The sequence below is a fragment of the Pinus tabuliformis genome, chromosome 9, assembly GCF_031772625.1.
Source record: "Pinus tabuliformis cultivar Carrire ecotype Pingquan chromosome 9, CPIR1, whole genome shotgun sequence".
Classification (NCBI taxonomy): Eukaryota; Viridiplantae; Streptophyta; class Pinopsida; order Pinales; family Pinaceae; genus Pinus; species Pinus tabuliformis.
Window position 1 is genome coordinate 127,439,127 of NC_142307.1, and position 15,595 is coordinate 127,454,721.

Consider the following 15,595-nt stretch of genomic DNA (forward strand, 5'->3'; position numbering starts at 1 on the left):
AAGAAGGAAAATTGTAATCTAGCATTGATTGTTGAAGATAAAGAAGATGGGTGGTACGTAGATAGTGGATTTTTGACACATGTGACTAGAGATTAAAACAAATTTGTTAGCCTATAAGAAAAGAGTGGCAAAGTTGCATTTAGAGACAACTCTTCTGGCAAGATACTTGGAAATTGGGTAGCAAGCATTGGAAGCAAACATATGAAAGCACAATGTGTTTGCTAGTTGAGGATTTGAAGCACAATCCTCTCAGTGTTGGAAAATGTGTGATCAAGGGTATAATCTCTTGTTTGACTCTCATAAGTGTGAAATCAGAGAAGAAGACTAAAGAAGATTGGTTGCAACAACCACAAGAAGACAAAACAATATATACGTTCTAGACCAAGTAGAGTGGAAGAAAATTGCAACCAAGCAAAAGAGTCATAAGGACAACAAAGAAGGAAAGGACAAGAAGACCAAAGTAGTGTTGAATGCCATATGTTCAGGGGAAGCAGCCCCAAAGACACAAGTCACTCTTTGCCATTGATGTCAAACGGGGAGAGAAGAGGAAGTGCAACATGGAGACAAAGGAAGTAAAGCATGATGATAGGGGGAGCATAGATGTTTACATCATTGACAATGGGAAAGATTGTTGGGAAAATTTTCATTGATGTCAAAGGGTGAATGGGCTAGCATTTGCTTAGTGATTTGCGTGCAAAAATCAAGTGAATTTGGGTACAAGGATCCTCTAGATTGGTAGTACTTGTCAAGCCATTTTGTTTGATAGGTGACACATTTTGTGGAGCCTCTTGATTGGAGAGACTGATTTTTGAAGATTGATGACCCAAATGAATGGATTCATGCCCCAAAAATTAATAGGCTCAAAAAGTCATCATTGCCCTTAAAAGAAAACCTAATTTGTAATCATATTCCCCCATGTCCAAGTATCTAAGAAAACTTATTATCAAAATCAAAATAGATATTTTTATGTAGTTAAGCCTCCTCTTAGGATGGCTTACCCTCTTACAGGTCAGCTTGGAAAAAAAAAAAATTGTGAGGGGGAGGGAGGTTGCCCTTTGGACCAGATTCTTTCAAAACTTATCAGTCGCTGGTTTCGTCAAATCAATTCTCATCTTGGGGGTACAAAGCATAATGTCTCTAGGCAGTCCGGCTAGACAGTGAAGTGCATAAAGCTCTAGTCATTGCCAGTCAATTTTCGTCAGAAGGAGTCGATCATTTCCGGTTGTAAGAGCCACGTTCCCAATTTACAGTCATAGCTGGGCTGGGATACTCGGCTGGGATGGCTGTTGCGCTATGAAACTGCACTATTCAAATGAGCTAATCGGCTTGGCAAAATCACAAGTCATCTCCAACAAAGGTGGTGCATGTTCGTGGGTCAAGTCGACCTCATTATAGGCCTCCTCAATCACTATAAATACACCCAACTCATGGGGAATTGAGGTAAGGAAGTTCACTAATTTGAAGTAATAATATATGAGTAGTTTGAAGCAGAGAAAAGGAAAAATTTGGGATATGAAGCACAAGGATCAAGGATAAAAGAATGTATATTTCGTTAATCTATAACAGAAGTCAAAATATTTGTTACAACATTCTATTTTAGTTACGATAATGTTTTTATTTGGTTTCTAAACCTCCTTCTAATTCGATTTTGAGGCAATTAAAGTTCTTGAGAAAGGTCAAGTTTCTATAGATAATATTGACCCCTCTTTTATCTCTCTCTTAAGGCCAATCTTGACCCCCATGAGGTCTCTTCTAGGGTTTTCTTAGAGGCCGAATTTTGGCCCCCCTTGCCTCAGTATATATCTTTGTTCAATGTCATCTATTCAGTCTCTTATTTGGCCCTATTTTAGGAGGCCCAACTTTAGCTACCTAAGGCACATTACAGACCTATGCCTGATGCAGAACTCGGATTTGTCCTTGGGAAAATCTATAAGATGAGGTGCAGACTTTGGGACTTGTTTTGAAGTAGACCTTGATATGTTCTCTGGGGCAGACCCTTTTGTGATTTGAAAACAAACCTTAATAAATGTTTTAAAGTAAACCTTTGATTGGTGGCAGAGTCTTGATATTTTGATTTATAGTAGAATCTTAATATCATGAAGCATATCTTGTTTTGTAGCAAAATCTTGATATATTGGAGGAAACTTGATATTGGTCTTGAAGCAGGAAGCACTTCTTTGCTGAAGTCCTTGAGCTAACCTTGAAGAACATATGAAGCAAAATCAAAAGCAGAGTAAGAGCACTTTCATTAGTGATCATAGGTATACATTTCTATTGTTGAATTGTCTACAGTATGAGTTAATGTAGCATGCAAGTTGGACATGACAGAGGGGAAATATTGGGGTTGAGAATAACCAGCGTCTTAACATTTTTGTAATTGTCATTTTCCCTAGTACGAGAGCCCGAGAATTTTTTATTTTATCTTTTATTCTGGAGGATGGCAGGGTGGTGCTAAGGAAGAAAGTTGTAGCTTCCTTCAAGAGGTTGTCGCCTCCTTCCAGTAGGAACTAGTAAATCTTGGGGTTGTAGCTCTTCCAATTGTAGTTCATAAATCTGAAAGTTGTAGCTTCCATTATAATATAAATATATTGTTCATATATATCTTGCATTCATTTGATGTGATGTTATTGGTTAATTGTTTTGATACTTGAATTGTTGAAATTTACGAAATACTGATTCACCCCGCTCTCACTATTTCCAACAAAATTGGTTCGGATGTGCCTATTTTGATGTACAAATATTAGCAGTCACCTTGGCAATAACCTACCATTTTCTTTTGATTACCCCATGGCAAGGAGGCTCACTACCCAAGAGTAGGTAGTGGAGCTTAGTGCACCTATAAAAAGGTGTCTTGGAAAATCCCATTTAGTAACGACTTAATAGTTTGAGTCAAGGATGGAGATCTTTTTCTTGGCTCATAAGAGTTAAACAAAATCGTTGAAACATAGAAGGAAAACAAAGTTTGGACATGGGGCATTGTATTCTCACGGATTTGACATAATGGTTAGATTAACTACTAAACCAGTTTAAAACTTGAGGGGATCCAATGTAGAGAAGCATGAAAATATCGCTCTAAGTGTTTGTGTAATAGTAGGTTTGGACAATGCAACCCTTGGACATTTTGACAACCTTATTAGTGGAGGTTGAATTGTGGTTGCAATATAAGTCAGCGACAATGAAAAAGACATCAAAGAGGCATTGTTAGTAGAATTTGGGCAAAGGCACTTTGTTCAAAAGAGGAATTTGGCAATAGACAGGAGCATCACAAGTCTTGTCATCAAAGTGTGGAGTAGCTAGCGAAGTCAATTACAAACAAATGCATGGTTTTATGCAATAAAGTTGGAGGGAAGTGGGTTCTCAAGGATGATGTTGAAGACTACAATGGTGTTTAGTAGGGGATCATGCAAGGCCCTAACCTTGAATGGATTTGAGCACCTCTGATGCATGATCACCTTGGTGGTCATTCACTAGCATGAATGGACACAATGGAGGCTTGATACCTAGAAGAGTCTGTTTTGGATGCCCTTGCACATTGGCAAGTTGCACCATAGACGTGTTAGGCACCCTTGCTCATATTGGGGGCACCAAGAACTTTGGCAACTCGCATTACTTGGACACACCAAAGAAGCTTGGAAAGGAACTTGGTTAGAGAAGGAAAAGAAGAATATCACAAATGATCTCGTTTATAGGCATTCACTAAGCATGATGGACAAAGTGGCTAAGAGGCACCCATTAGCTTACATATTACTTGGGCACACCCGAATGGGTGCACTTAGTTAAAATCATGTCCATTGGGCATACTTAGTTGGGTGGGCTTGGATAGACACACATTGGCTAAGTGCACTTAGAGCAATCTTGTAGGGAACAATGAGGTGCACCTTGCCAGGGACACTTGGATGTGGGTGCACCTTTGGAAGAGAAGACATGTCACACTTGTGACCAAACACCATTGGATGCAAATGTAAACAAACAAGTCAAGTGGATGTAGTAGAGTTGAAGAATGGGGCACTTGGGTCCACCTTAGAGTTTAAGGGGCTTACAAGTGCAAGGCAAGTCTCATATAAAAAAGGACACCTCAAAGGTACTAAGACATCATTCAAAAAGTCATTTAAAAAATATGGTTAAAGAGCTCTGCAATAGTGCTAAGTTTTGGTGTTGGCACAATGTGGTGGATTGCACTAGCTAAGTGAAAGAAGAAGAAGATATGAACTGCAGAAGGTATACCTATGGTTGCCTAAAGGGTTGGATTGACAGTTCTTGTAAGCACGTGTCTGTAGTCTACAAATGAACCATAAGAAATTTGTTTGTGCCCCTCCATCATACATTGTAACATTCTCCGTTTTAAGTTATGGCACTTGCCTTGTGTACCCAACCATAAATATGTGTTGAGTAATGTTTATGTTATTGAAAATTATTGTCCCTCATAATGCATTGCAATGTCTAAGTATTGCTAAGATGTTTTAAAGGGTACGATTGGATGCATATCCACTTTTGAATAAATATGATTGACTAGGACTTAGTTTGATAGATTGTAACTTAAAGAAAAGTTACAGATAAATCTTAAGTGAACAAATGTAGTCTGATTGTAGTAGGCATAGGTACCAAGCCCCTGCAACTGAAGTAAGGTTGTGCCACACAACCTCAGGTGCAGAAGCAAACCTGGAAAAAACTCAAGTTTGCAAAGAAAAATTCATGCAGATTGTATGTCTAGGACAACAATTATCTATGAATTCCCAGAATACTTGGGACAAGCTATTTGCACCATGAACGAAGAACCTCCTATAGGTTCTTCACAACCAGCGACCCAATCTCAACCTAATGTTCAACATCAATAAATAACATGGCAAACCATGACAACATAGTGAGTGCCATCATAGTTGGTGTTGAAGCCTCCTCCCAAGAGCTCAAAACGATGAGTTTACCACACCAGCATTGGCAATATCAAAAATTGGGAAGCTCAATGTGCAAGATAAGATGGATAGGGAGGAAATCCCCTAAGCCCAAACCATCAATTTAGGGGTGGCAAAGGCAACTAAATAATTATAAACATGATCTGTGGCCACTAGAGTAGTTCTTGCTGTTGAAATATGTAACTAGGTTCGGTCGTCATAATGACATATGTAATCATGATTTTATGTAATGAGAAAAATAAATTTATTATTGTTGTTCTTGAGGCATGGGTTTCATGCTCAAGGAAATTTATTTTAGGTCAAGCTCCCATTGTGAGCTCCTAGGGCTTGTCATTGAGTCTACAAGTCATTAAGTCATTGTCATGTATGAAAGACCCATTTGGGGCATGTTACATATTGTAAAAGAAATTTATTTAAGTCAAAGATAGAGTCAAAAGACCCTCCAAGACCTTGTCTATGGGCTACAATCAAATCAGCCTCCAAAAGAAGCAAGTTGGCCCAGGTACTATGTCAAGTCGGCCTACAAGCATGGGTAAGGAGCCTATATATATTAGAGGACTCGACCTCATTCAAGTATTATCAATCAAGCATCTATGTCAAGAAAAGAAGTGTGAATAAGGGGGTAAGGAAGCCTCTTGAGCAACGAGTAAAAGGAAGGAGAAAATCAAAGTATTCAAGTATAGCTTTTGAGCCATTCATCTCATCACTGCAACTAGGGTTTTTGCAGTAAGGTATTGCAAACATTGAATGAAGTCAAGATATAGCTCAAGAAATGATCATTTTGCTAGCCAAATTCACAAGGAGAAGAATTCAAGACAAGGGAAGGAGAGAAACCAGTTAATTTTGCCTTCATCATCTCACACGTGTGGTCTAGGGTTTCTGAAGCAAGGGCTGAAAATTGCAGAAGTTGCAGGTAGGCAAAAGCTGCAAAAAGAGAGGTCAAAGTTGCAGTCAAGGTGTTGTAGGGCCAAAGTTGAAGACAAGGAAGAAGCATCTAATTTGACTTAGCAAAAAGAGGCAAAGTTGAATTGGTCTGGGAGGAGTCTTGGTCAAGGGTCTAAGTTTTGGAATTCATCAATTGAACAATCTATAAGAAGAAGAATTCTTGTGGGTTTTCCTCTAAGAGTGGCAAGGTTTTGGCCCTGGCTGATCACCTATATCTTGTGTTCTTTGTCTCATTGCTCTTTATGTTTTGGTAGTTGTTTGATGATAGAGAACACTAATAAAACAAAGCAAAGAAGATAAATCAAGTAAAATGAAAATACATCACAAGCAGTTATCATAGAAGAGAAATCACCTACACTTGTTGCCCTTAGATTTCTCAACGCTTGCAGCTGCTCAGAACTTTCGTTTACGATTTTAACGATTATAATCCTGATTTTGTTCCTAACAGGATGGCATCTCTAATTTTTTCACTCGTGAACTTCATGACTTGCATCAAACGGTGCTGTGAATTTTGAATATATTCGTAGTAGTTTGAAAATGTTCATAGTAGTTTAGAAATTAGTAATCAAAGCAGTTGATGTCCTCAATGCCACTGCTAGTGGTGGCTTCTTATGGGACCCACCTTTTGTAAAATGTTATGCTACATATAATTTATTTGTTAATAGAAAACATAATATTTTCAACCAGAAGAAGATGTACCATAATTACGAAAAGAAATTATGATATCAATATGTTATCATTCATGTATAGTGAATGCATAACCACCTCCATCATCCGGCGATGTTCCTTGACAGTTTAAACCCATCCAACAGATCACAGATACCCCTAATAAGATATAACAGTTTTCTTGTAACCACATTTAAATTTTCCATCTAGACGATGTTACCTTCTAAAAAGTTACCTGTATAGCATTATGAAAAGGTATATAAAAGAAACTGGCCAATCAGATTATCTAAAGCCCACAATCCGTACAACTCCTTAAGGAACTTATCTTTGAAGTTCCTTCCACCATACTAAAACAACCAAGTCGATTATTGTTCAATCTATCAAATGCATGAAACAAATACTTTAATCCTGCATGTTGAGAAAGCAATTAAGATAATAGTCATTGCTTTGAAATTGTAGTTGTATATGCATTTCAAATAGACACTGGAAAATACAACTTTCCCACACCAATTAGATTGATACATATATAAAAGCATGCTTTGAATCCCTAGTAACAGATACCTGCCGTTGTCCCTTCCAAACAGGTGCCAAAAGGAAGTCACTAGGTGTCTACATGCGACAATAATAGAGTTCCAAGTGTTCTCAACATACATCCCTAAAGGCAATGTAGCGGTCTAAATTCTTCCAAGCTCCAATACAAATAAATCTGGCAAGACAGACTTAACAATGTCAAAGCTTTAAAGGCTTTAATCCTAATGCTGCACGCAGGCGGTTGGCTTCTGCAATTTCTGGGTCAGGATGGTCCGTTCCATCAGCTGCAGGCTCTTTCTTTTCTTTCTTTTCCTTCTTCTTCTTCTGCTCTCCTTCTAATGCATCTTTATCTACTCGTTTACGGTTCTGAGGACTTGCACTACGGTGTCGTTTCTTATAATCAGACTGCATGTCATAGTCACGATCTCTGTGATCCCTGCCTCTACTATGACTACGCGATCGGCTGCGGCGTCTCTCTCTGTCCCAATGTCTGTCTCTTTCCTTCTCACGTTCTCTTCTGTGATATTCCCTGTCTCTTTCCCGGGGATGGTCTCTTCCATCTCGCAAACGATCACGATCGCGATAATAATCTCGGTCTCTGTCCCTGTCCCTATCTCTCTCCCTTCCTCTACCACGATCATAATCATAGTCCCTATCATAATTACGATCTCTGCATAAAATTAGTCAAGAATAGTATTAGTAAATCTATATCAATGATATAATTGCTTTTAAAAAAGAGCTGATTTGCTAAAGCCTGGCAAATGCATCTATGGAAAAATTGAAAATAACATAAAATCAGCAGAATTCCTCCTGCTTGAGCAATAAAATATAAACCCACTGCAGTCGAGACATGACTCCTTGAGAACAAGTTAGCAATCAAAAAGAAAAGAAAAGTGATATGTCATGTGAATATCTGTTTAAGAAACAACAATCTTCACTTATATCAGTTGTTCAGATATTGAAAAACAACACTAGGAAGCTTTATTTAGTCAATAATTTTCTTATAACAGTTGGAGAGATATAATGAGATAGAAAGAAGTGTCAAAATAACTTTGAACAAACTCCTAAACTCCTACTTCATTTTTAAGTAAGCTTGAAACTAAGAAGGATTCACACAGTGAACAATCACAAGGGGGCCGCTAAAGAACACGGGACCTCTAAGTGGCACTAGTCCCAGAGTGATGGTGGATGTTAGTACCAAAGAGATAAAAAGAGACCATCGACAGGTTCAATTAAAAGCATGCTTCTATTTTATAGATAATGAAAACAGAAAAGGAACGAGTATAATTACAGAAATCCATACATAAATCTGTTGGTCAAGGTTGTCATTGATGTCAATATGGCATTGTTGGAGATGGCAAATATTCTTGTGTACATGCTTTAAACCCTTTCATAATGTTGCCCTAACAACATGACAAAACCCTAAGTACATTTATTCCCTAGATTGGTGATGCATGATCTAAATGCCCATAATACTCTAGAAGATGCCTTAGCCCTAACACATTGATGCAAGTCCTAATACTTATGATGCCCTTGAGATACATGAAAGGAAGCCTATGTATATGAAGCCCTAATCCTAATGAAGAAGCCCTTGCCCTAATGTCCATGAAAAGCCTTAGATCATTGATGATGAAGCCTTAAATGAAGATGCCCATGAATACATATTGAAAAGGCACCGTAATCTTGTTGATGCCCATGATACCTTTAAAGAAGCCCTAATCCTAATCAGCGTGATGACCTTAAACATTGGATGCCTAAAACTATAATCCTAATGGCTGCCATAAATAAAATAATAATGACAGTCTCACAAAAATAATTTTATTGGTGGTAAAATGACCCTATTTAAGGATGGGATTGGCATAGGAGTGTAGAGGAATCTTTTCGTCTTTCTAACGAGCTATTGCACGCCCTCAAATTCCTTACCGTTGAAGAGAAATTAATTTTTGAAATCAGCATATGTCAAAAATTGTCAAACTGTCCAAGCCAACTTGAGTAGGCTCATAACCCTTGGCAAAAAGATGTGTCCCTTCAGAATATGGAAACACCACTATAAATATAAACCTAAATGCATCCATTCAAGCTTAGATTTTTCGGTGGAGAAAAGACAAGAGGTAGAGAAACAGTCACAACTTAGAAAAGCAAGGAAGACAAGTTTGTGGAATTATTCTTGGGTTAAATAGTCTCCCACAAGTTCGAGCTAGGAGCAGAGAAGTTGCCGTAGTTGCCGTGGTCGAAATTGCCGTAGTTGCCGTGGTCGAAGCTGTCGTAGTTGTCGTGGTCGCAGTTGTCATAGTTGTAATGGTCGCAACTGTCGTAGTTGCCGTGGTTGAAGCTACCGTGGTCGAAGCTACCGTAGTTGTCGTGGTCGCAGTTGTCATAGTTGTAATGGTCGCAACTGTCGTAGTTGCCGTGGTTGAAGCTACCATGGTCGAAGTTGCCATAGTTGTCGTGGTCGAAGCTATCGCAGCTGTCGTAGTTGTCATGGTTGAAGCTACCGTGGTCGAAGCTACCGTAGTTGTCATGGTTGAAGTTGTTGTGGTCGAAGTGTTGATTTATTAGGATTGGAGAAATAGAGCTTGTTGAAGTCTTCTCTTGAGAAGAGAATAGGGCAGAGTTGAAGAACTTTGTGAAGCAGCATATTGAAGATTTGTGGAGATCATTGAAGACCATGATGCATTGAAGCCATAATGACGTAACATTGGAGATTTTATTTGGGTGACATGAAGAGTAGTGGCAATACCTTCTAGGAAGACAAGGTTGTCATTGATGATGTGACGTGGAGACTAAGGGAAGGCATAGCTGAAGATTGACAAGGCTTGTCGAAGAAGACATTGGGAGCCGTGAAGAATAACCAAATACATCTTGACGAAGTAAAGTAAGGATTGCAGACCGAGAGGTTGGAGCCTCGAAAAGGCAAAGTTGGTGCCTTGGAGGATAGGGTTGGAGCCCTAGAGGATCAGAGTCCTCAAGAAACTAGGTCGGAGCCTGAACTAGATATAGGGTTGGAGCCCTTGAGGTTGGTGCCTCAAAATTGACAAGGTTGAAGCCTTCGAAGTCCAAGTCAGTGCTTGACAAATACAGGTTGTGTTGATTTGGGGTAGCATCAGATGTGCTCTAGCCACGAAATTTGGTGAAGAGGTTGGGGCACGTGAGATCTCCAATACCTAGAAAGGGTTTGGGCAGATTCTAAATAGATCAAGAGATATGACAATAATTAATATTTTTAATGGAGTCCCTAAGTCTAAACTTAGAGAAAATAAAATATTAATGTGTATTAATATAAATTTGTGTTCCCCCGATGCGGGTGTTTAGAATCGCATTCACTGCGATGGGACTGGAGTGGGCGGAGCCGAGACGCCACCTGCCAGCCATGTGGAGGGAGGATCATCCGCAGGTGGGATTATCAGAGTGTAAGGGAATGTCTGAGGTTAACATTAATTCGCCGTCCCTCCTCGCATGCGCTGATTGTTATCGGCTCTCGGCTCCCATGAATGCCATAGTTATGGCGGGAGGGTCTCGACGCAGAGGAAAATGTTTATCAGCCAGTTTCCGCCATGGTTACACTCTGTTGTTTCTTGTGCTGTGTTGGATGGTTGTGGGTGCTGCTAGTGCGAAGTCTCCGTGGTGGTTGGGCTCTGGCTCTACTTCACCGTCCTCCGCTGTGGCTTTGGGCACCCGTCCGCAGGCCTGTGTGTTTGGTCCGCGTTGCACCTCTCCTGTTGTTTGTTCTGTTAACATTCACGGTGTTGTCATGCCTCGGCTCCGCCAAAGGATGCTCAGCCGCAGAGGCTCAGCGAGGGGCGCTCCTTCTCGCCCTTCCTCCGGTGACGCCGCCTCGAGTCAGGACCCTCGCTCACGCAGTGGAAGAGGGGGCATTCTGAGGCCCAGCCAATTTCTCGAACCCAGCTCCCCAGGCTCTTCGTCTTCGCCCTCCTTCGGCTCAGCTATCTTCACCTTCAACTGTTCCCTTAATCGCCCACGGATCACTGCACATGTTTCTGTCCTCTTTCTAGAGGAAGCCCAAGAAGAGGGCGATCCCAGTGCTCCGACGCCAATTGCAGAGGAAGCCCAAGAAGAGGGCGATCCCAGTGCTCCGATGCCAATTGCAAGCTCACCGCGAGAGATGGATCCATCGGGCAACATTGTCAATGTCACTCCAATGGCGCCTGTTCCTCCGGTCATGCACGAAAATGAGGCGACCCAAGCTCAGGACCTGGCTGAAGGGGGTTGGTGCAGGATCGTGGAGGAGATACCAGATGTTTAATCAAGCTTTGCAGCTTCTTAACAGGTTTTGCGGCCCAGTTGAGAGGGCTTTTTTGTTAAATGTGTCGAACTTAGTTTCTGCTATCGTGTCGAGGTCAATCTTTTGTTTCTGTTGTGTTTTCTCGCTGTTTGTGTTCCTCTGGATCCCCTGCGTGGGACTGCAAAACAAAGTCTCGTCCAATTTCTTAGTTTTGGACACTTTCTGTTTCAAACGGCCTTCCTCACAGGCTAGCTGCCTCACTATGCTCACCATGTTGTAATTTTACTCTTTTACTGTGAATAATAGTATAGTCTTATTTAGAAAAAAATATATATAAATTTGTGTTAGAATGGTCCAAAAGACATGGATCAAGAAAGATCTAATCTTAGTCGTTGATTAGGGACTTAATCTCGGCCGTTGATAGGTCAACAAGAAAAGTATAAGAGGAGGGGTCACTTGGAGAATACACTAGAGTGATTAGTTATTCTATTCTCTAGAGCGGGGTTTGCTAAGAGAGATAGAATCAGTGATCAGAGAGTAGCTGAGGGGCATTGAGTACAGAGAGACAGAGAGGCAGAGATAGTGTCGGGAAAGCAGCAGAGCAGCCAAAGAGAGTGACACAGGAGCAGCCAGTGCTCACACAGGGCCACGCGAACGCAGCTAAATGTTGTGCAGAGCACCAAAGAGGCTAGCATAGCTGACGCAAAGGCTCAGAGAGCTGATGCAGGGCCTCCTGGGGCTGATGCAGGCCAAGATAGGTTGATGCAGGGCCAGCGCTGGGCTAGGAGAGGCTGACGCAATCCAGATTGGACAGACGTTGGGGTTTCTGTTGCAGATTGGTGTTGAGTAGATGCCAGAAGGATTATCCAGGGTTTCAGCCAGTAGATTTGTCAGAAACCGAGAGGTATCACTGCTAAGGAAATTCTCTGTTGGGTAGGCCAGTTTCGACACCCAGATTGTACTCTGATATTGCTTAATAAGAAAACCCTCAAATAGTTGCACCAGTTTTGCCATTTGGGTTTTTCCGGGGACATTAGTCCAAAAATAATGGTGTCATATGGTGTGTTTGTTTCTGTTTCTTTTTAGTTGCTGATCTATAATATGTTGAGCATGCACTAGTGTTTATTTTCAATGTTTACATTATAAAGGAAAATAACAAGCAGGTAGGAATAAATCAGATAAGTGCATGGAGGGTTTCTAAATAAGTAAACTTAGAAACTTCATCAGGTTGGAGCCTGGGAGATTGAAGATCGGTGTCTTCATCTAGGGTTGGAGCCCTACATATATTGTACTTGATTTATTGTAAAGAAGAAATTAATAAAAGCATTTATTCTTATTGTTCATTTTGTGTTCTAAATATAAGTGATCTAACTGGTAAAAGTAACAATTGAAAATAAATACTGATTCACCCCCCCTCTCAGTATTTCCAACAAAATCTATAGTAAATATAGACACAAGCAATTGGATAAAGAAGTGGACAAAATATTATGATACTCAAAGCTGCTATTATAATTGCCATGACATCAATTAAACTCCCTACATGTTTTTACATAAAGCAATGGCCATTTATACTTCAAGCAAAAGCACATGGACACTATTAAAACCCAAACGGAATACTTTTGTTGAACCATAATACTTTTTACTAGCTTGAAAGTGGAGGAAAACCTGTCATCATATTGATTTATCAGGATGTGTAAACAGAGATTGACTTTGAATGAGTAGATAGTTTCCTTGTCAGTTGTTAGATATGGCCATTGATAAGTCACCTAGATTAAATGGCTCTTCGTGCAAACTCTACAAGGCAACATAGGATTTTTTGGTCCATATGTACCACATGTTTACAAGGAAGTTGTCAGAAAGCAATCACTGAGGTCCAATGTCAAAAAGAAATTATTTGTTTCATCCCCAAGCATGGCACCCCAAGCTGATCACCAATTGGAGACTCGTCGCCCTCCTAAATATATCTTACAAAATCTCCTCCAAAGAACTAGCCCTAAAAGATATTCAAGTCCCTGAACTAACTGCGACCCCGAGGTCACTTAGCAAGGTTGTCCATTGTCACCACAACTCTTAATCTCAGTCCAGGGCAGTTCTTCTCTCACACAAAGGGGGAAAACACTACAGAAGAAGTGTATAATATTCTTTAGAAAGTGATGGTGGACTACCAAGGCCAGTGTCTATCAAATTGGGTGACGGAGTTGATATTAAAGAGAAAGAGAGTTTGAATATGATGGAAAAAAACATAATTAAGCCATTCACTGATGCTCCATAATTAGTCCAAAACAAATTTTTTACTATGCAAGAGTAAGGGAGAGCCATTATACAACATGCAACATCACAAACATGAAATTACAACCAAGAATAGCATGCAACCATTAAACAAAGAAGGAATAGCCATAATTTGAAACCCTAAATGAAGTAGACAAAGGAGGACAGTCTTCTTATTGAACTAACAGCAAACAATACATCAGTTCATCAAATCTGATCTCACAACAAGATCAAGAGGAACAAAACAATTTTTTTATTATCCAAGAGTAAGTGAGAGCCCTTATACAAGATGGACCATCACAAACATGAAATTACAACCAAGAATAGCATGCAACCATTAAACAAAGAAGGAACAGCCATAATTTGAAACCCTAGATGAATTAGACAAAGTAGGACAGCCTTCTTATTAAACGAACAGCAAACAACACATCAGTTCTTCAAATATGATTTCACAACAAGTTCAAGAGGACTGAATAGGCTTCACCTAACCCAAAAATTACAGCAGCAAATCCTCCAATAATTGAAGGTTACATCAAGGATTAAGGAGGGTTTACAACCTCTGCCCTAATCTCTACGCATATGACAAACTTGCCCTTCCCCAAAATTCATTTCAGCAGAAAAAAACCATGGAAATCCTTGCAAAAACCCTAATCATCCATGAAAAGAAGAGATGGAAAAACTCACATTGAACCCATACTCATTTCAATCCTCCCAAAGATATTCAACTAAACTTGGAGGGGAACTCCCAATCTGCCAACCATGCCTTTAGCGTTTAATGAAATCCTCCTTTATCTATAGATTTCCATCCTCCTAAATTAGGATTTAGTCATTTTAGGGTTTCGAAAGAAGAAAATAATGATTTAATCCATAAATATTGTCCTCCCACCTAGGGAACACCCCCCTTATGCTTTCTTCATAGTTGTTTAGGACCTCTTAAACCCTAACACACCTCTTGGAGAGGTCACAAATGCTACTCATTTTCCTCCTGAGTGAACACATTGTTTCATTTGACCTCCCTTTGGCTTATAGATCTTACTTTGACTTGGGACCTCCTACTTTTGCTAGAACCACTTGCCCCTTGTCATCTTTCTACTTATTTAGAGTATGTGCTAACTTTTTGTTTAAGGGCTTGGACCAATGTTGCTTGGGATCGGGAGCGGGAGCGACCATTTTCAGAATCTCCCGGTTTGGGAGCGAATCCGGGAGCGATTTTTTAAAAATATATATATTTTTTATATTTATTTTTTTTTGATACATATATGTCAACAAAAACATGTAGAATGATGAATTAGACATAAAAAACATTAAAAATTATAGATTGATCATTGAACCATATCACATCAATCATCTAGAAATTATAATCGTCATCAACCATGTCCACAAGTTAGTAAAATACATATTACAACTGCAACATATTGAGTCTCATGAATCATGATTCATCAAATTCAATCTTAAAGTTTCAACTTCAAGCTTTCAAAATTGAAAATTCAATAACATTTATCATCATTGATCACCAAAGTTGTACTTGTAAGCTAAGTTTAACCATTACAAGAAGTAATATCTTAGATATTTCTAAGTCCTAACTTCTAACTGTTAACATGATATGAAATGTTATAAATTTATAAAACGAAACATGAATAATGAAATGAAATGAAACAACTTTAGTCTTTCACAAAGCATCATACTCATAATTCACAATCATTACCAATGAGTTATAATTGCCAAGGCCCAACTTCAAACTTCAAATTTTCATTGTCACAGTGATATATTGTTTACAAAAAATATCATTATGATATGAAAGAGTCAAGAGTCAAGAGTCAAGGACTCAAAACTCAACAGTTATGAAAACTAAAGTCTAATAGAAACTAAAAAAGACAAGTAAACTGTAAATCTACATGTGGCCCTTGCCACGAGAGTCTCCAGGAGTATGAGCAGGTCGTAGTGGTCTTCTAGGAGTCTCCCGCACAGACCGACGACCAGAACTAGAACCTCCACGTGAGGGTGTAGATGGAGGTGGGGACAGCAAAGGAAC

General features: G+C 39.6%; 1 protein-coding gene across 4 annotated transcripts in view; it reads right to left on the reverse strand.

The window, feature by feature from the left end:
- Window positions 1-6,936: 6,936 nt before the first annotated feature.
- The window catches only part of LOC149147425 (uncharacterized), a 241,367-nt gene continuing 232,708 nt past the window's right edge, over window positions 6,937-15,595 (reverse strand). For all 4 annotated transcript variants that reach the window (XM_089439854.1, XM_089439856.1, XM_089439855.1 and 1 more), the window contains one exon: window positions 6,937-7,722. In XM_089439854.1, coding sequence (XP_089295980.1) covers window positions 7,251-7,722 — 472 coding nt within the window. In that variant the 3' untranslated portion in view covers window positions 6,937-7,250. The remainder of the gene's footprint in view (window positions 7,723-15,595) is intronic.